The sequence below is a fragment of the Strix aluco genome, chromosome 2 (genome assembly GCF_031877795.1).
Source record: "Strix aluco isolate bStrAlu1 chromosome 2, bStrAlu1.hap1, whole genome shotgun sequence".
Classification (NCBI taxonomy): domain Eukaryota; kingdom Metazoa; phylum Chordata; class Aves; order Strigiformes; family Strigidae; genus Strix; species Strix aluco.
In genome coordinates, this window is record NC_133932.1 from 20,643,100 (window position 1) to 20,662,922 (window position 19,823).

Consider the following 19,823-nt stretch of genomic DNA (forward strand, 5'->3'; position numbering starts at 1 on the left):
GCAACTGCATCTTAAGAGAGCAGAGTACCCACAGGAATTCTTTGCAGAAATGGTTAACAGTGGATTCTCAATGTCTCTCAAGACCTTGCTTCTTAAAAAGCCTTTCAGGGCCCTGTTACTGCATGGACAAGCAATCAGATGCTTGGGGGACAGGTTTTGCTACCCTTTTCCTTCTGAGTTGGCCTCACATCTCAGGGTGCAGAGGTGTTCTAGGGGATGCAAGGAGGGAGCGTTTCCATTGCAAGAGGATGGAAGCTCTGCTCTCTGACCAGCTCTTCCCTGGTAATGCAGAGGCAGGCAGGGGAGCTGGAGGGGGTTTCTGTTAGCCAGTCAGTCAATCATTTCTTGATGTTTATTATTTATCCCCCTGGCCAAGCCCTCCCCTCGTCCCTGCCACTCTGGGCGATGGGAATTTTTGTGATCTCTGAGCAGCAGAGGCTGGCAGGCAGCCTGATCGATGCTAGCAGCTCATTCTCAGACACGTGAGAGGAGAAACATCAACAAGGAGAGATGGAGTTAGAACTTTATTAGAAGAAACCTAGGCACAATTGACTAAAATCTCATGTTAAGGAGAGCACGCGGGTCTTTTCAGGATTAAAAAATACACATATATAAAACACCTTACAAACAAAAAATTGGTTTCCCCCCTTCTGTGTGTGAATATGTATGTATGTGTACAGGGAACTGTACCAAAGTTAACTATGTATCAGAAGCAAGGATTCACAATCCCTTTCAGGGGCCCTAAGAGAAGGAATGGCTCAGTCTCCTCATAAGCTTGTCCCCAGCCATTTGCTTATGCAGTCCAAAGTTGGGAAGCTGTGGCCCATATCTGAAAGGGCAGAGTAAAAAACAGGGAGCACCTTAGCTCTGTTTAGCAAATATCTTTAAAAGAGGGATGTCAGCTCTGCAAACGTATCTAGAGTGGGAGATGCCTACAGATTCACCCACCAGATTCACTGTGTGGTGTTGGCTGCTCTGAGAGGCTACTATGGTGGAAAGAGCTGGTCTATGGGTGGTTTCTCACGCCATATGTGCTAGAAGTGGAGTGGAGATGAAGATGACCTGATGGCAGAACGGAGGCTTGCTGCAAGGACAAATATCCTGGCTTGCACTGTCCGGCAGGCTCGAGAGAGCAGCCAAGAGCTGAATGATGTGCAGGACCTGGAGAGGACTCTTGCTCCTTGCAAAAGATGCTGAAGTGTTTTGGTAGGTTAGGGAGAAGACATAGGCCGTACCTCTTCTGCAGATAAACAGAGGATGTTTTTCTCTCAAGTTGGCAGCTGGCAGCACCCTTTCAGCAGCATTCAGGTTGCTTGAAGGATAAGTTTAAAAAGAAGAAAAACCACTTTGTTTCCACATGATAATTCCTCTTTTTTACTAGTAAGATATATGTTTTCACAGGAGAGTCTCTTTCGGTTAATGGATGTCTTGCTTGGAACTGATGACATAAGTATCTTGGGAAAATTCCTTAGTCTTCATCAACTGGTCATCTAAGCGACATCTCCAGGGCCAGTCTACTGTGCTGATTTAGGAGTGAGGAAGGGATTCCAATGTTAGATATGAGGCAGCTGTGCGTGGGGGACCATGGACGTCCTTATTTATGGGAAAGAGTTATATACACAGTGTCAAAAAATTCAAGTAGGATTTATTGTATAGGTAAACTGTATAAAATATGTGTATAGGTATAAAATATGTGGGCTCATGTAGAGAAAGGGAGGGTTAGAAAGAGCGAGAACAAAGCAGGTGAGAAAGTCTTTCTTTCAGAATGCCTACTGGTGTGTTTCTGCTCCTTGCAGGTCAGAGAAGCTTCAGCTCGGTATAATTGCCAAGCTGATGTAGCAAATGTTGAATAGACACCAAAGAAGATGCAAGAGGGTTGAGGCCCAGTCAGTCTGTGGAATACAGTGTTGCAGAGGTTACCTGCTGGGCAGTCTCAGCAGTCTGCTGGCCTGTGCTCTACCAGGCTAAGGACGGCGAGTCTCCAATCCCTGTGGGTCCCGTGATGAAAATATGGCCGAGACCTTCACATCTCGAGACTGGTGCCTCTCTTCAGTGCGTGTCTCCCAGAGGCTGCCCCTGCCTTAAGCTGTGAGAGCTGCTGTCTGCAATGATGTTCACTGAAAAGGAGCAAGAGGGTGTTAAAACAGAGAGAGGTTAGTGGCGAGAGTCTGGAGTCCACTTTGCAGAAGTTTTACTAAGTGCTGAGACGGCTTCTTCTCCTCATCCCTCCTGGAGACCGGTCACACAGACAAATCATCTGACCTTGCCTTGCTGCTGGCACGGCTGGTCTTGCTGAACCGGCGCTTCTCATTGAAGTAGTTCTCGGGGAAGGCAGGTGCTGCACATTCGTTGGCCACCTCCGGACTCTCCATGTAGCTGGACTTAATGAAGGGCCCTTCACCAGCAGCATCCTCCTGGCCGTGGACCCTCTCGGTGGCGAAGTTGGCGGTGTTCTGCTGGGAGGCTGTCTTGTTGCTGAAGGGGATGATGAACTTCCCATTGGGACTTGACAAGCACTGGTTAAAATCTGGTGGAGGAGTGTACATCTGGGCCCTTTCTACTTGTGGGGCGGACTCCAATCTGCCGGGGGCTGTGCTGGGGCTGGGTTTGTAAGACCGGGAGCACCTCTCTTTGGCTTTCTTCCAGCCCAAGTGGTACAACTCGGCCAGACTGAGGAATAGGGAGAGCACTGCCACAGCCAGCATGAAGACGATGAACACGTTCTTCTCTGTGGGACGGGAAACGTAGCAGTTGACAGGGTGGGGGCAAGGAGACCGCTGGCATATATACAGGGTCTCCAGGAAGATCCCGTACAAGACGTACTGTCCCACAATGAAGGCCACTTCCATGGCAGTGCGAATCAAAATGCTGTAGACGTAGGTGTTCAGCAGACTGCCCCTGAGTATGATTTTGCCTCCTGATTCATCCCAGCAAGACAGCTCAGCCTTCTCTGGCACGGGGCACTTCTGCTGGTAGTAAGTGTCACCGCTGTTTTTCATCTCCCGGGCCTCTATTTCTGCCTCCTTCATCTTCCTCTTTTCCTCCATGCGCACTGTGTGCATTGCATGGCCCATGTACACCAGAGATGGGGTGGAGACAAAGATGATCTGGAGGACCCAGAAACGGACGTGGGAGATGGGGAAAGCCTTGTCGTAGCAGACGTTCTCGCAGCCAGGCTGCTGGGTGTCGCACATGAAGTCAGACTGCTCGTCGCCCCAGGAGGACTCAGCTGCTGTACCCAGCACCAGCATCCGGAAGATGAAGAGCACGGTCAACCAGACTTTCCCCACCACTGTGGAGTGTTTGTGGACCTCCTCGAGGAACTCTCCCAGGAAACTCCAGTCCCCCATTTCTGCTCACCAGGACGGGTGAGAAGTCTTGAAGGGAGAATTGGATACAGCCTCTGTGGGAGAAAACAGAACAGAGCGGTTCTAAAGAGGGTTAGAAAATGCCCAACCAGGAATGCATGGAGTGGAAAGGTTTGTTTTTTGTCGAAGGAAATGTTTTCATTTGACCTGAAACCGATCAGGTCTAGCTTGCTGAAAACTTTGTTTCACATCCACTGAAACCAATGTGCTGTTTTTTTTTTTTTTTTTTTTAATTCAGCTACTGAAACAAAAAATGATCTTTTTTTGCATAATCCAACTACAACCTGTTAAACAGGCTGCCAAAACTTTGAGGGCGAGCCAGATTTATTCTTGGTTCAGAAAGTCCTTTCACTACAGTCTGCATATTGCATCCTCTGTGGACCGTGTAGTTAAAGCAGCATTCATTGTCTACAGATTGCGCTCTGGGGAATCCTTAATGGGCTGATCCCCTGGGAGAGAAGACTGGAGTGTACAGCTTGGTCTGAGCGGTGCCTTGGCACTTTCATATGTTGCCTTTCTGTAATACCTGCACTGACACCTGGAACGTGAACTGCTCGCCGCTCCGGGCTTCATTTCTGAGCTCGATGCCACACTGAAAGAAATGCAAAGAAAACCTTCCTGATGCCCACCTGCTCCTTGCCCATCGGTTTTGCTTTGGTTTCCAATGTCACCAGTTGCAAGTGTTTCATTTACAAGTTGCAAATGTTTTGGGGAGTGTAAAGACTTTGGCGAGCTGTGCCAGTCCTGTAAACCTAATCTGCTGCCGCCCTGTCACACCGCTCTGAGAGGGAGCTGCTGCAAAATCTAAATGGTGGATCTTGCTTCCTCCTTTTTTCTTAAGCTCAGACAAAATTCACAGTTCAAAGGACACAGACAAAGAAAAATGCCTTCTTTGAAACACCTCCCAAGAACCAGCAGCTCCTGGGAAGTGCCATTTGGTGGGTGGTCTGATGAGAGGAAAGGTTTGGTGGGCTGGTAGTAAAGTTGTAAAGTGAGGATGGAGGAGAGCCTGCTTCAGTTTTGTTTCTGACTGACAGACGGTTTCTGGCCAAGTCACTTAACCTCACGTATAAAAAGAGAACGATGGATTTAATCCATCTTTTGCGGGGCTCTGTGGGAGTGCTTGAGCACTCATTTGATCCAGTAATACTCACCATACTTACCTTCTCAGGGCACTGCAAAGCTCTCCCTTGTGCATGAGTTAAGGGCTAGGTGCTATAAAGTGTGCAGTATTACCCTGGAGATAATATTCTCCCACAGTCACTCTTTTTGAAAATACCCTTTTAATAAATACATGAAAAAATAATCATCATAATGTAATATTTAAAACACTACACAAGACAAATCCCAAAGCTGTAGGGACCAAATTGTTAACTCTCCTTCTTTATCGTCCCTTGTCTTGTCTTTAAGAGCCAATTATTTTTAGTGTGCAAAGAACGTCTGTGGAGAGTAGACACTATTAAAAGCTGAAAATTTACTGCAGCAATACTGTGTAGGTATCCTGTGAGCAAAAGCTGGAGAGCATAGAGATACGCTTGTTGGGGGAACAATATCCCCTCCTCTGGTTATGTGAATGATATAATTTAATGTAGCCATGCACACGATGATTTATGCCATCACTTGTTTATATGTGGTGTCCATCTGCAAGGATGGATGGGACAAAGATCAAAAGCTGAATCCTTGAACTCCTGGTGCTGCTGAGGGCTGTGTGTGGAAGGGCGAGGGTTGCCCAGGTAGGGAGACAGGGAGGTGACCACTTGCTGCCCCACCGCCTGTCAGCAGCCGTGTGAGGAGGGAGAAGGGGTGTACCAGGAAGCAAAGGATGGGCTTTGGTTCTTTCCTGCTTTGGCAGGCATGCTGCAATCGTGCTGATGTAGATCCTGGTGACTGCTTGGCGGATGCATAAGCTTTCATCTGCTGCCAGCTCAGAACTGGAGGAGCAGTAACACAGAAAATCAGCTACTCTTTCTGTCTCCTCTTGTCTGCACTGGTAAAAAGAGGCAAATGTGTGGGTCTGTCTTACCTCCTGAAATTTCTTTAGTGCACTTACTGCATTCTGGAGAAATTAGCATATGGCTTCATTCTGTGAGCACCAGGGGATTAAATACAGGCTGATAAATCAGTGATGGGAAATATTTACAGACTGTTGCACTGAAATCAGTGTTTTCAATTTTTTTTTTTTTTCCCCAGAGTGCAGACAAGGCAACCAGCTATCTACAGTTCAGTGTACAGGTGCGCCCGACATCAGTATGCCATGGCACAACTGTACATGTGGAATATTCCTTCCCAGGCAGCATGAACAATGGTGGGTGTCCTAATTTTTTCCAGGTGAGTTTATGTTGTTTGCAGGTGCCCCTATTGCTCCTGCTGTTGTTAGCTGACAGCTGCCTTTTCTTGATTCACCTTGCTTGTTAGGGTAAAAATGAACATGGTTCTCCCTGGCTGTGCCAAGGCTGAGTTTTCCTGCCTGCCATGGGCATGTGCAATCACAAACTGAGCACCTCTTCCCATCAGTTCTATCATGTGCAGGTAGTTTGGGGTTTTACTATGGCTTGTTTTCCCTAGGGAAAACTTAGACACTTGCAAATTGTAAAAATCAATGTGTACAGAACACAAAGTGAAGCAAATGTGAGTGCAAGAGGAGTCCAGAAGTAAAAAATGTTAATAGATGTGAGAATAACAGTAATTCATCTGCCTCACATATGCACAAAATTTTCCAAGAGGATGTAAATCAGAAGGAGAGGCTGGCAGCCATGAGGTTTAGGCCACAGATGATAGGGCCATTTCCTCTGCCCTTCCCTGCTGGCTGCTCCCCTGCCCAAGCTGTTTAAAGGAGGGGCTGCCCAGAGATGCCTCCTCATCATCCTGCTACAGCCCCATAGAGAGCTGAGGTGGCTGCTGCAAGGGGTAGGTGGCCACAGGAGAATGGATTTTGGAAACCAAAAGAAGGAGTTTCTCTCCTAGGGCAGTGTTTTTGGCTTAGATGTTTTTTAGTTATTAGCGAGGTTTTTTGCAATGCCAGGCCAAGGGCCTTCTAGAACAACAGAAGAGAGCATCTAGCTCTCTGCTGCCAGCAAGCAAAGAAGGATTGTGTCACCTCCTGACAGCTTTTCCTGGCTATGCAGGACTGCGTCTGATCTAGCCTTTCTCCTCAGGGCTTTACTATTCTTGGGGATTTTCCATATAGTACCCTTTCCTCATTCCCAGACTATTGCTGTCCTCGCATGCTTTGACCTCTCAGTGTGTGAGCATCTGCAGCTTTTTATATTCCCAGTTTGGACTTGGTTGGACAAGTCTTGTCTCATTCTGCTGTGACTCAGCGAAAAACACCTCTGGGTATCTTTGCGGGGTCTCAGCACCTGATAGAAGACTGTCTTGACAGCAGAGTCATGCATATTCATGCAGAGTCCTGGGCTGTGCCACTGCCCGGCCGTGCTTTTGGCTGACAACTTTCTGCTGGATCAACAAAGGAGCTGTGCGCAGTCATAGGATCTTGGCACTGGGAAACGCGTATGTGACAAAGACCAGCGCAGCCTGGCACACACCCAGCGACGTGGCCGTCCCAGCTTAATCATCACCTAGAAGGCTCTTAAAGCTGGGGAAAACTGAGTATCACACTGCAGGCCAGGCGTGGAGACCACTCAGCTCTGGGCTGCCTTGTGACTGCCAAATTCCATGATAAAAATACCCCAGCGGGGATGGCACCTGCTAGTATGTGCGGCTGGCTCGCCAGCCATGGGCTGCTCTCTGCCATTCCTCTTTTGTGCTACCTTTTTCTGCAGGAGGGGAAGTGTCTGTTGCTCTCAGAGCAGTTTAGCCCATCCCCTTGGTGATGCTGCATGCTCTGAAGGACAGGCGACTGTTTCGCATCGCTGCTGCTTGCTCCAGCTGGCACGCTCGTTCTGGTTGGACTTGCCAGGGCTTTGAGGAACAGCTAGGAAATTCACACCAGAGAGCCAGCAGGGCTGTTCCTGTGCAATCATCTTCTTTATATGAGTTTATTTCCCCAGGGGTTGTTAGGAAGAAAGTTTCCCCCTCTTTAGAAGGCAGGCGAGACTATCAGCAGCGATATAAATAGCTGAGCTCGACACTTCACGCTAACTTTTCCCACAAGGAAGGTGACAGGAGGTCGCCATCTCTGCAGGATGTTTCTAAAATAAAGTGGAGAGCCTGATTATAACACTGTTTCTGCTCTGCCTTGCTGGGCTCACCTCTTCCCCTTGGCAGGTCCCAGGGGTGTGTGGAGCGGCTCTCTGAAGAAGGCTCCTTTGTGTGAGGAAAGAGCAGTTCCCGGGGTGGGGAGAAAGTAGCCACTGTATTTTTGCCCAATCTCCATGTGTGATTTGCTCAATTGGATACAGATCTGATAGTTAATCAGATGTCCCAACGAACTCTGAGGCTGAGATGTTTTGAAGAGGCTCATACCCCAGACTGTGTGTGGAGGCCACTCAACAAGTCCATCCCCTCTGAGCCACCAAATGGGGAGGCAGCCGTCTCCTTTAGGTACTGGGCACATAAGAAGTGACAGCCCCGTACAGTGGAGCATCCAGGCAGGAATTGCTTGTGGCTTTCCTTCCTCCAGCTGTGTCACCTCATACCAGGTCCAGGCCAGAGTGTGGCACAACAGCTAGCTAACCCTACAGGGGATGCGGGCAGAGATTTTTTTTCCCCTGTGTTGACCACTGCCAGGCTGCAGCCAGACCTGAGTGTTCCCTGCACTGCAAAACTTGACCGCTCACACCTGTAGTCACTTAGGAAGGACACTTTCAGCTCTGCACTGGAGGTTAGTAAATGCTGCTTTGCTATAGAGCTGTACCTTCACTTGAGGATCTCCAGCCCCCTGTTAGCAGTAGTCCAGCCTCACAGCATCAATGCACTGCAAATGCAGCCATCTTTATCTTGCAGTTAGTGATCACTGGGGTACAGAAGGAGCAAACTGCTTGTTCAAGGTCACTGTGTCAGTGGCAGTCTGGGGACAGAGCTCAGGGGCTGTCACTTGCAAACTTGTGTCCTTTTTTTCTGTCCTCTTAGACTTGCTCATAGTGATGCAACGCTGCTGCTTCTACAGACCGTAGCCCTTGTCTCCTGTGCCCCAGGACAGTACTGTCTTGGTCACCTGAAAGAAATCCCTCTTGTGCTACTCTTCTACAGCAGGTACACCTGGCAGAGCCAGAGGTTCTCTTTTGGAGGGTTTTTTTTGTGCTTTTCTAAGATATGAACATCTTGTTATTTCTGGCAGAGCCTGCAGCTGCTGTCAGTGCCCAAGAGGCAGAAGCCGCCTTTTCAGTGTACATATGCAGTGCTCCTTTGTTGCCAGGACCTGGTCAGGAAGCATTTTGGGGGCGTATGGCTTACAACATTAAAAGATGAATAAAGTTAGAAATGTACTGTCCAGCATGGGTGTTGATGCTTTGAATTCCAGAAGCTTTTCAGAGCTTTGTGACATAGATCAATGCTAAAGCCCACCTCAGCATGTACCTTTTTGTTCACTGTTTACTGATGTTGGCTCCTTCATATGTATATACAATAGACAAGCAGTGACTCGTTAGGCATTGTTGTCCAAGCACCATCCCTCTGGCTTCATATGTGCATGCATGTACTTATAATTAATTTCTGCCTGAAATAGGCCAGTTGTTTAGTCAAATTTGTAACTCTGATCTGCGCATGGATCTGGACTAAATAGGTTTGTCCTTCTTTATGCTTTATAAAAAAAAAAAGTCTGACATGTTTGCATAGGTTCCTTTCTAGTTCCTTGGGTTCAAAGTCCTGTGCTGAATGAGTATCAGGAAGAGTGACTCTGACTCCAGTGCTTAAATCTCACAGGAGAGGCAGAGCTCCGTGTTAACAGCTCCTGTCCTAGAGGACAGACATCCACTGTTTCTCATCTTTCTGCTCTGATGTTCCTGAGTTCACTGTAATTTCTGGAAGGGTCATGCTGGTATTCAGACCACTGGCCCTGCTTGCAGTTGCAGACAGCTTGTTATTCCTTCATGAGGTATGCTTTCCCCCTCCTCTCCAAATGTGGAAAATCTCAGAGTTCACAAAAAAGAGAGTGGGTGAGAAGATAAGGGAGTTGAATGACCTGTCACCTCCTGAACACACACCCACCCTGATGCACACAGACACACAGACAGAGGGAAATCACTCAACACCTCCAAGTGTGTGCATCAGGAATGTGTTACACACACAGATGACAGTATTATGTAGAATATTTTCATCTGAAGTGATGGTGGAAGCTGAAGACTCCCAGTTAGGTGAATTTTTATTATTTGTTTATCCAGGCCATCTAACGCTATTTTCTCCCCTCCTTGGTGAGGGTCAAATTGTGCTTTCATATATCCAGACATTAGGGCAAAGCTCTGCCTGATGTAGATGCAGGAGATCAAGAACAGAAAAGACCTTGAACTCAGATGAGTCAAGCTAAGCAATGAATTTGTCCCACTGTGTTTGAAAAGGCTGCATCAAATAGTTATGTGATAGTGGTATCCAGGCTTACATTTTGCATGCAGGGAGCACCCTCTAATTCTCTTGTGATCATCTCTGTGTCTTAAAGAAGTGTGGGTCCTTAGAGAGCCCAACAAATACAACAAAACTATACTTGGGATAAATTAAATGAAGGCTCATGTGCTTTTTCCTAGAAAAAAACATAAATTCTGTAATGTAAAAAAAAAAAAAATTCTGTGATGTAAATATTGCAAAGAGGCTAATGGACATTACTCAACTTACTCCTTAACTAACAAGATGAAGAGCATCCAGTTCAGGATTACAGAGCTTGGTGCTCTTTACAGTTTCTTTATCTTTCCAGGGAGAAGCTAACCTATATGAGTTCGCAGCTGATGCTAAACTGGGCAGTGCTGGGTACAGGAGAGAGGACATCCAAACAGAGCAGAGGGAGCTCTGGAAAACAGAAACATGCTGAGAAATTTGGGGACTGCAGAGGTATAGCATATATGAGAGAAACTGATCTTAAGCACTGCTTAGCCGGTGGAGGAGGCTGGTATAAGGAGACGTGGAGGTGATGGCAGGCATCACATTGGGCCCAATATAGCAGAAAAAAACCCATCCATGTCATATTAGGCTGGTTCATAGACTGCATGAGATGCAGTTTGTTACAATGTTGAAATAAAACAAACTGGAGAGGTAGTGGGAGAAGGAGAGGGCTCTTATTCAGACTTTTCCTATCTTTTCTTCCCGCCTCTTCCTCCTGTGTCTCCCTGCCTATCACTTTCCTGTTGCTCTCCTACAGTCAAGCTCCCATCCCAGAGCCCTGCCTCACCTTTTTGGCGATTTTGGCAACTTAACTCTCTACAGCATCCAGACTGCTAACGCTTTCAGCTTTAAAAAGGGAAATTTTCAGTAACTATCTACTTCTGACTTAGTACTACCTCGTCAAATCTCCTTTCTTATTTCTTTCCAAAAATCCATAGGATTCTTTTTGGTACAGCCTCATTGCTGTATCCTTGCCTCAAGTATTTAATTTCTCATTCATGGCAAAGTCTGGCTATAACTTGTGTGTGGATTATTTTATATACTCAGTGTATGTACGTATATGTGCACGTTCCCCCCCCCCCCCCCAAAAAAAAAATAAAAGAACCCCAACAAAAAAACAATAAAAAAAACAATATTAAATTTGCAAAACCCAGCAGTAGGGAGTTAGGAAATGCTGGAGTTACTGTTCTCAGTCATCTTAATTCAATCTCTTTGTGCCTGTGCCTCATAGCTATGAGTCTTTAACCACATCCTCACATTGTCACCTCATTCTTTGCACAGGATGCCTGCCTTGTTCTGTGCCAGCCTGGCTGGGGCTTTCTTGAACAGCAGCTATTCAGTGTTTTGTTTTCTCCTCATTGTTCAGTGGGTGGCCTGTGCCTCATTTACTGTACATTATTCAAGTCCAGTTCTAAAGACAGAATTATTAGTTTCCTCATGGGTTTTCCTATGGCTTTCATCACAACAGTATCTGATTGCTTCACAATTATTAATTTACTTATTATCATTACCACCCAGAGGTGAGGAGATGGTATTAGATCAGCTTTACAGCTGAAGAACTAAGGCAGAGAGAGATTAAGATAAAAAATGTTTATTAATTTTGGAAGCTGTTTGGAGGTGTTGCTAATCTGGGTTGTTTTTTTTTTTTAGTGTACTTAGCACTATATAACGTATGTTCAAAGTAGAGCTTTATCTGGTTAACGCTGGAGTGGGAGAGTTTATCGCTTCCACCAGCTGGACTACATCTAAAAGTCAGACATCCAGAAGATGAGAGACACCACTGAGGGAGCATTTGTGAAGAAATGTGGCTTAAGTAATTTGCCCCATCATGACAGAGAAAATTGGAGTAAGAAGCAAGAATTAACCCCAGTCCTCTTGAATAGCTTTATCTGATTTTAAACTGGAGACGCTTTTTCTCCCATCCCACTATTCCCTCCCTCTTCACCAGACATCCAAATGCAGCTGAAGACCCTGGAGCTCTGCAGCAGTCACCCTCGCCGGACTGCTTTGCTTCCCGAGCGACCCTGTGCCCTGACCAAGGCATCTGTCAGCTTTTCTGCTTCTAAGGGAGAGGAGTTTCATATGGAAATTCTCAACCATTCTCAAGGCATGTCCGTAATGACAAAGATAATGAAGAAAGACAGAAATGTAAGTGTAAACCCCTTAGTTCTTACATTAAAAACCACTGACGCCTCTTTAAAGATACACTAGAGAGACGTAGAAGCATGCACCTCTATGGTCATTGCTTACTGTGTGGCATGAATATTTCTTTGTTTTAGGAAAGAGCTGGCATGCTAGAGTATTGTTCATAGAGATCTCTCTGTTGCTTATCAATAGCCATAAAATTGATTTTTTCCCTCTCTCTATGAATTCTTAGCCCAAAGATTGAAGTTTCTCTGATGCCTCCTGGGAACTATTTCTAATTTTAAGCCTCTGTCCTCATGCGTCATACAATAGCACCCGAGGTGTGGAGCAGTCTCTGAAATGTGCTCCCTAATGACTTGGTATAGTGCTGAATTACTCATTCCTTCTTGTCTATTTTCAATGCTGTGAGATAAGTTAGAAAACAAGGGCAAACGTGCAGAATGTGTGAAATCCGTCTGAAGGTCAGAATGAGAGGCTAGGGTATGAAGCTCTGTATTTTCTGGCAAGGTTCAAATTTTTCATGTGAGAGCCCGAAATACTAAAATATTGTGATAATATATACTGTTGAGTGGAAAAAACCAACAACCCCAAATAGTTATAGTAGCAGGAATACTTAACATAGTTCCCAAGCGACCAGAGCCTGATGAGTATTTTAAACCCTGAAGCCTCAGGAATTCTCCTAAACTACTGTTCTGCTCCCAAGGAGAGGGGTAAGAAAGTTAGAAATCTTCTGCGCTCTTCTCAGAGTAGATTTTGAAAAGACCAGCAAATGCAGAATTGTTTGGCTTTTGGTGCAAATACTGAATACTGTGAGGCTTTTGAATAGCAGTTTAACCCGCTCCTAGCTGCACACACATATGCACACATATATTACATGCATTAAGTTCTTTAGCCTTAAAGGGAGGATCACAGAGGCAGCAGTAGGGAAAAACTCTTGCACATACTGCTTCACCAAGGTATTTTGATAGGTTTATTAGCATGGAGGAAGAGTTCAACAATTAAGGGTCATTCAGCCTGTGACTTTTTTAGCTGAGGTTTGTCCAGAAATCCAGAAATTACATGATCCTCTGATGGTTTTTATGGTACTTCAGGGACAGAGGCACTGCCTCAGTTTACCTGAGTTATTAAAATCAGAGCGCCACAAAGCTCATTAGTCATGACAAATGGTGAGTAAAATGACCCTTTAGGAAATCAAAGGAGTCACCACATATCAGAGGTGGCAATTAGCAGGCAACCTTTACATTCATTGTCATTGCTCCTTTCCAGGTGGATGTGTAGTGGTACTGTGTTTTCAAGCTGAGCTATTCTTTGAAACATGCGGTGGCAATGCTAGAAGTATTAAATTATGGAAATGTAATTGAATAATTATTCCAAGTATAAAAAGGGGAAAAAAGTTAGGAAGGCAAATAAAAAGAAGGAGCAGCTGCTAGTGGGAGAGGGCGTTTGTCCCTCTAGGTCTGCGTGCCTCTCTGCTGAGGCTGCCCTGGGCAGTGTTGGGATGGAGAAGAAAGGCATTCCCCCCGCGGCGCACGCAGTACGGGTGACTGGGAGATACGAGCAAGGCACTTCTCTACATTTGAGTTACGTTCCCAGGCTCCATGTCACACACCAGCCAGGACTCAAGGAAAAGAAACTGCAACGTTTTGAAACCATCCTGCGTGCTTTGGAATATAGGCGGTTCACGCAGACACTTGATAAAGTGTTTATACCCTGAGAGCCTCTCATAGGTAAGAGTTCCCTTCACCACCCTCCCCAGAGCAGCCTGACAGCATGCTGAAATGGGGTCTGACAGAAACTGCAATTTGCACATTATACTGTCTGAGGATCCTTGGGGCTCTTATCCTGCTTTCCTGTACATTGAAACCTATCGGTATCCATGTTCATTGCAGGGAGGTTTCCTTGGCATTTCTGTAGCTGCCTGTGGCAAAAAGAGTTTAATTTTTAAAATGTCCCAAGCCCATCTTGTTGCTTGGGAATGTTTTGAAGAGACATTGAAAGAAAAAGTAAATTTTTAAAGTTATTTTTGGCCATCCATTTTTTCCTGCCTCACCAAGCCCTTCTCTCCCCTCATGTTGCTTTCCCCTTGAGTATAACAGCTTGATCTGCCATCGATGCTTCTGCAGTTTTGTTATTTCCCCCTCATGGTTACTTACCTGATTTCCGGTATCTTGTCTTCTGTCTCCTTTCCTTGCTTTAGTGCTTTTCCTTTCTGTAGTTGACTTGGAGTCCTTGTTCTTCTCAGTTGCTTGGTTTTATTCCTTTAATATGGTTCTCTCTCCCTTCCTCTCTTTTTCTCCACCCCCTTTCTATGTCACTTTCTGTCTTCCCCACTGCCTCTCTGCCTTTCCCCCTCTTCTTTCTTCACCTACTTTTCTTGTCTCTCCCACCCCCTCCAGCTTAATCTTTCTATTTTCAAACCTAGTTTCCTGTTGTTTTTCCTTTAAAGACCATAGATCTCATTCCTCCCTCTCCATTCTCAGCCTCTCCCCGTGCCACCCTCCCCATGCTGACAAGATGCACTCGCTGCCGGCTTCGCGCTGTCCCTTCCACTTGCCGCTACTGCTGTTCCTCACACCTCCTCCCCCAGATAACATGCCATGGTCTAAGCCTTCCTTAAACGAAAAGAGACAGGGTTGTCCCACAGTTACACCAGCCAGACCCTGGGAAGCTTTTTTCCATGCAAGACATCAACGAAGGACATTTTTCTGACTCGCTCAAGCTTAGTCTGGCAAAGCAGAGTTCATGTGGAGCAGGGTCCTCCACCTCTTCAAATAACATAGGACATATTCTGCTGGCTTGGACTGGGGGCCCAGCACAGCTGCAGCTTTGTTCCAGAGGGCACCCAATGCTTCCCAGGAGGGTTTTACAGGCCCCCGTACCGATAAACAGAATAACCTGCCTGTCAAGAGAGGTGTTTTTTGACACACCACCCCACCTCCCGCCACACACACAGTCTGATGCCCGAGCATTTGGGCCTTTCTAAAAAATGCTTTTGGCACATCAAGTATCCGAAGTTCTTGTATTTCACGTACGTGTCAAGTCGAGCCTCTGATTCCTGCACATCAGGCCCCAGAGAGGCGGGTGAATCAGAGATGCCTTCTGGCTTTGATAAAGGCTGGTCTCAAAGAACCAGTGTCAGGAGAGTGAGATTTGCACAGAAGACTCTGCTCCCTGGAGAACTGGCTTGCTGTGCACAAGCTTTGGTGGGTGTCCCTCCAGCAATCCTTCCTGCACTACAGATGTCTCCCATCCAGAACATAATTGCCCAGTGGTCCCTATGCAGCAGCTAGAGTAGATCATGAAGCAAGACTAAAACACAGGGCTGGCCACTCTTCTAATCTAATCCTTGTTCCCCCACTAGTTTAGCGTCCCCTTTAGTCACAAGATTGAAAGCCAGCCTATAGAGGGACAGTGCTGTGCAGAGGCTACCTCTGGTGGCATGTCCTATGTGGACACTCTCACTCTGAGGTTAAGAGTACAACTCCTTTTCAAGAGGGCTGAATCCTCACTGATGGTTAGTGCAGGACATAGAGTGCACAATAAATTTCCATAGCAGCTCAGTTAACTCCTGGTATGGAGAAATCCACAGTAATTTCCCACTTTATTTCTAACTTTATTGAAAGGCCTTCTGTGACTTTAAAGTAAATGGGAATGTTTCTGGAGTTGTTTCTCCCTCTCCTGCCTAGCAGTTGTATACCTGTGATGGAATTTCATGGGAAGGAGAATATCACCGTGTTCTTTTGTCTTTCTGGAGTAATTTCCACAAAGCATTATTATGTAAAGTCCTGTTGATTTTATGCCAGTGAAATTATCAAGGACTTCATCATAGAAGTGCCCAAAAAAAGGTGTTAATAATACAGATCTAGCTCACAGATGGCTTTGGGATAGGCTGGCTAAGGCTTGTCAAGTGTTTCTCATGTGCTATAGAGAGGCAGGTCCTGTGGGTGAGCTATCTGAAATGTAATCCCCTCCCTGCATGGCTGACACTTTGCTGTACACTCAGGCTGATCAGGTCTGATTCTCCCTGCTCACTCCTTTGCGTTTCCTATCCGAGTACTGTTCCTGAGTGGCAGACTCATTTTCCTACAGAGTTAATCTCTGACTCCAGCAGATACAGTCTAGTTCTGTTGAATGAATGAAGGAGGGGAGAAGGTTTCTGTCCAATACATGCATGTGAGGTAACTGTTATGAGCTCTTTTTTTTGGTGGTGGTGGTAACTATTTGAATTTTCATGCACAAAAAGGAAATGAGTGAAGGCAGACAGGGAGGCAAAAGACAGAAAGGTGAGTAGAGATGTTGTATGGATGCCTCAGCCAACCCCTCAATGTGTCACCCCTTCTTTTCCCTACTGCACCCTCTTCAAGGGAAAACAGAGGTGTCATGGCAGCTTCTTCAGCTCCACAGCTAGAGAAATAGCTGTTTTGCGCAGTGGTAGGCTGGGAAGAAGGATTTTCCCTCCCCTCCCCAAGAGACTGCTATGCAAAACTTGTATGACTTGAGTGAGGAGAGCAAGTGGAAGAGAATGCTCCCCCAGACAGTGGGAATGAGGGGAACAGCTGACAACTTGCCATGTGCAGCTTGCTTGCAGGTCTCAGCAGTTTATGATGCTGTGGAACGGATTTTGAAGGAAATGAGAACTAAAGCCAGGAGGTAAGGGGAAAATAGGACAAGATGTACCATCTTTTGATCAAAGGTAAATAGCTTTCTTAGGCTAAGATTTCTGACCCTCTAGGTAAAAGAAACATAGCAGACCTTATCTACCTGGACTTCAGTAAGGCATATGATATGGTGTCCCTGAAGAAGCAAATTAGTGGAGAAGATTCAGCTGAAGAAGACAGAGATTATCAGAGAAATCCTCAAGTGGGTAAGAGACTGACAGAATTGAGACACCAGCTCCCTAATAGGTTGAAGGGAAGTTACCTCTGAGGCTGCTCAAAGATTGCTCTTAGGACTGATCTTTTTAATATGTGTTAATTACCTTGGCACTGAAAGTAGAAATGCTAATGAAATCTGCTGATGAAACAAAGCTGGGACGTATTGTCAGGGCAGAGGTGGATTCCAGCACTAGGAGACTTGAAGGCTCTTTGTGACTGGATTGATCAAGCTGAGGTTAACTGGGAAAGATCTAAGTCACATACTAGGAACTTGTTGCTTAGAGAGTAACAGTAATCTCTCTTAGCAGTTGGGAGTTCCTAGTTGGCAGGACCGACACGGGGAAAGTCCTGGGTGAAGGTCACCAGAGGAGGAGGAACCAGCGATGCTATGTGGGGGTGGAAAAGGCAAGTGAACTTTCAAGACATAGCAGTATTTCCAGTTGCGGTGGGAGAGCTTAATGTTGTCCAAGAGGATGTGAGACCCCACCAGAATAGTGTGTGCAGTGCTGCTCACCCACATTCAAGAAAAATATTCAGCCTGAAACAGGTGCAAAGAAAGGCAACGGGGTGATCAGAGGGACGAAGGGTGTCTCTTGGCCAAGAGTGTGTTTACTTATCAGTCACAGAAGTGACTGTAGAGAGATATTTGAGCTGATTTGAAAATAGATGCAGTACCAGTTTGAGCTTTTCTGCGTTAATTATTTTGCACTGAACTTCATGTGAGTGCAGCTACCCAAAGTAATTAAAACACGGTGTGATGTGCCTGCAGGGTGAATACTATAAGGGAGCTTAGTTAGTTAGTGTGGCAGAACAAAGGTTAAGAGAGGAGAGATTTGCTGCCTGTAAATACTTTCAGGAATTGGGGGTTGGGAAAGTAAGTGCTAGGGAGAGAGGAGCACTACATAAGCTAAAGGACAATGTGGCACAAGAATAAATAGATATAAATTGGCCATGAATGAATTTAGGTTGGAAATCAGAAGGTTTCTAAGCAACAGAGCAGGGAAGGAGGTGCTGGAACAGCATTCTAGTAGCACAAGTGAGGGCGGAAACCTAATGAGATTTAGGACAGAGCTTAGTAAGTTTAGAAAAGGCCATTTGTTTTGTACTTGCCTGTTATTCAAAGGGATTGAACCTGATAAGCCAAGAGGTCCCTTTTTTATTCTATTTCCTGTACTTGCCTTATTGCCTTATCAGAGCGGCTCCCTTTCACACAGAAGCCAGGTAAATCCTGAATAGAGTTTGTGTGATGAGTTTTTCGGCATTGATCCCATGGATATTTAATGGAGGATTCATTCTGTGTCAGGGATTTAAACAAACAAAAAGAGCAGGCCAAGATAATGCATAGAGAAGGTCTGCAAATGTGCAGTAGTATAGATGAGAGCTCACATATGAAAGAGCTTCTTCACATAAAACAGATGTTCTTGGAGCATCTGGCTTTGCTGGAAGGCTGTTTCAAATGTGGATAGATGCTCTCCTGAGATTTTAGAACTTCAAGAGACTGTCTGAAGGGAAAACATCTTCTACTTTCCTGCCATTACTGAGGACTTTTGTGCTTGGGGAGGATATCAGATTTACTGCTTTGGGAAATTTCAGAAAAAACCACCACCCAACAGTGGTTGAGATAGAAATTTCTCGTGTGTATTTCATCTCTGATGCCTGGCCACAGCACTGCACTTATTCTGATTCGTCATATTGTCCCATGCTGGACAGGCACCTCTAGTACCTTCTCTAAAGCACCAATGGATGCTACCTTCCTGGTGAAATATTTTATTTAAAATCCCCATGCGTGGATATGATTGAAAGAGAAGGATGGAGAGGGAAGTTCTCTGTTATACATTAGACCTCTTGAGACAGCTTGGAGGCATCCTCCAGCAGTAGGCAAATTCCCAAGGACAGGCTGGGCCCAAGGGAACAGGAGTAGCATGTGACAATGGGCCTCTGAATGAGGGGGAACAGTTTTATAGTCCCAGTTCCTTATTTAGTAAAAAATCACAACTTATTCCATTATAGATGGGTGTTTTCTCCTTCCCAGCCCAGAGTACCAAACCAGCACAGAGAAAAGAGGAAACAAGAAACAGCAAGGTGTGAAATGTCACTGTGTGTCAGTCTCATTTGCCAGTAAAGTTTTCAGTAAGAGAAACTGGAAGAGGATTTCATCTCACTGAGCAGAAATGACTATCTATCCCAAAGCAAATGCTTAGTTGTCAGCTTTATGTTATTGGAAATAAAGTATGGCACTCTCTCAGCTAGTGCTTCCACTTCTCAACTTTGCAGCATCTCTGAGTAGTTGAGAAGTGCTTTGCAAATGATAATGTAATTACAACTCCTATAAATTCTCTCCTTGCTTTACAGGTGGAGGAACCAAACCACGGAGAGCATAAAGGATTTGTTCAAAGGATCAGCAAGTCATTTCCAAGCAAGGAGTCCTCATCTACTTAGCACCAGACATTCATCTTGTCCTGTACACTTTCAGCTAGATGAATTGCTGCTTTACAAAAATATATGTGTGTATACATATATACATATATATGTTTCCCAAAGTGAGAAGAAAAGAAAGAACAGACCTTTACCTCTTTTTGCTGAGCCTGCACAGGTAGAGGGAGGAGCAGGTGAAGTTGACTGAAGGGTGAGCTTTAGCACAGCCCCTTGGTCTTGCTGGAGCCCACCTCTCTGTCAGTGTTTGGCTCCCAGAAGAGATCCGTGTCGGAGGGAGGACACTCTGGACAGGGTAAGCAAACCCCAGTCAGCTCCCAGGAGCTCAGCCTCCTGCTATGATCTGACACTGGCTCACTGGCTGGAGATTCCCTCGAGCCTGGAGGACCGATGCTGGGGAAGACTAGCTCCCGAGCTGTTCCTGACATGCACTGGCAGCTGTCTGCCTGCTATTCTTTTAAAGAGTCTTCATGGATCAGGATAAAAATGTGATCTTACGCAGGCGGCATTGTAA

General features: G+C 45.8%; 2 protein-coding genes across 7 annotated transcripts in view; one reads left to right on the forward strand and one right to left on the reverse strand.

Moving 5' to 3' along the window:
• Window positions 1-511: 511 nt before the first annotated feature.
• Window positions 512-19,739, reverse strand: GJA5 (gap junction protein alpha 5). Of its 3 annotated transcripts, none has more exons than XM_074813255.1 (2): window positions 19,447-19,739; window positions 512-3,403 (listed from the first exon to the last, which is right to left on the reverse strand). In XM_074813255.1, exon 2 carries the CDS (start codon window positions 3,348-3,350, stop codon window positions 2,241-2,243), a length of 1,110 nt encoding a protein of 369 aa, XP_074669356.1. In that variant the 5' UTR covers window positions 3,351-3,403; window positions 19,447-19,739; the 3' UTR covers window positions 512-2,240. The 3 variants fall into 3 exon arrangements, with proteins under 3 accessions (XP_074669356.1, XP_074669371.1, XP_074669364.1); XM_074813270.1 differs by having other exon boundaries at window positions 19,441-19,739; XM_074813263.1 differs by lacking the exon at window positions 19,447-19,739 and adding an exon at window positions 14,156-14,805.
• The window catches only part of GJA8 (gap junction protein alpha 8), a 46,289-nt gene continuing 45,936 nt past the window's right edge, over window positions 19,471-19,823 (forward strand). For all 4 annotated transcript variants that reach the window (XM_074813223.1, XM_074813193.1, XM_074813216.1 and 1 more), the window contains exon 1: window positions 19,471-19,604. The gene's annotated coding sequence lies outside the window, so the exon portion shown is untranslated. The remainder of the gene's footprint in view (window positions 19,605-19,823) is intronic.

Coding starts and splice junctions, on each gene's coding strand:
- GJA5 (XM_074813255.1), bottom strand. CDS start 3,350: ATGGGGGACTGGAGTTTCCTGGGAGAGTTCCTCGAGGAGGTCCACAAA.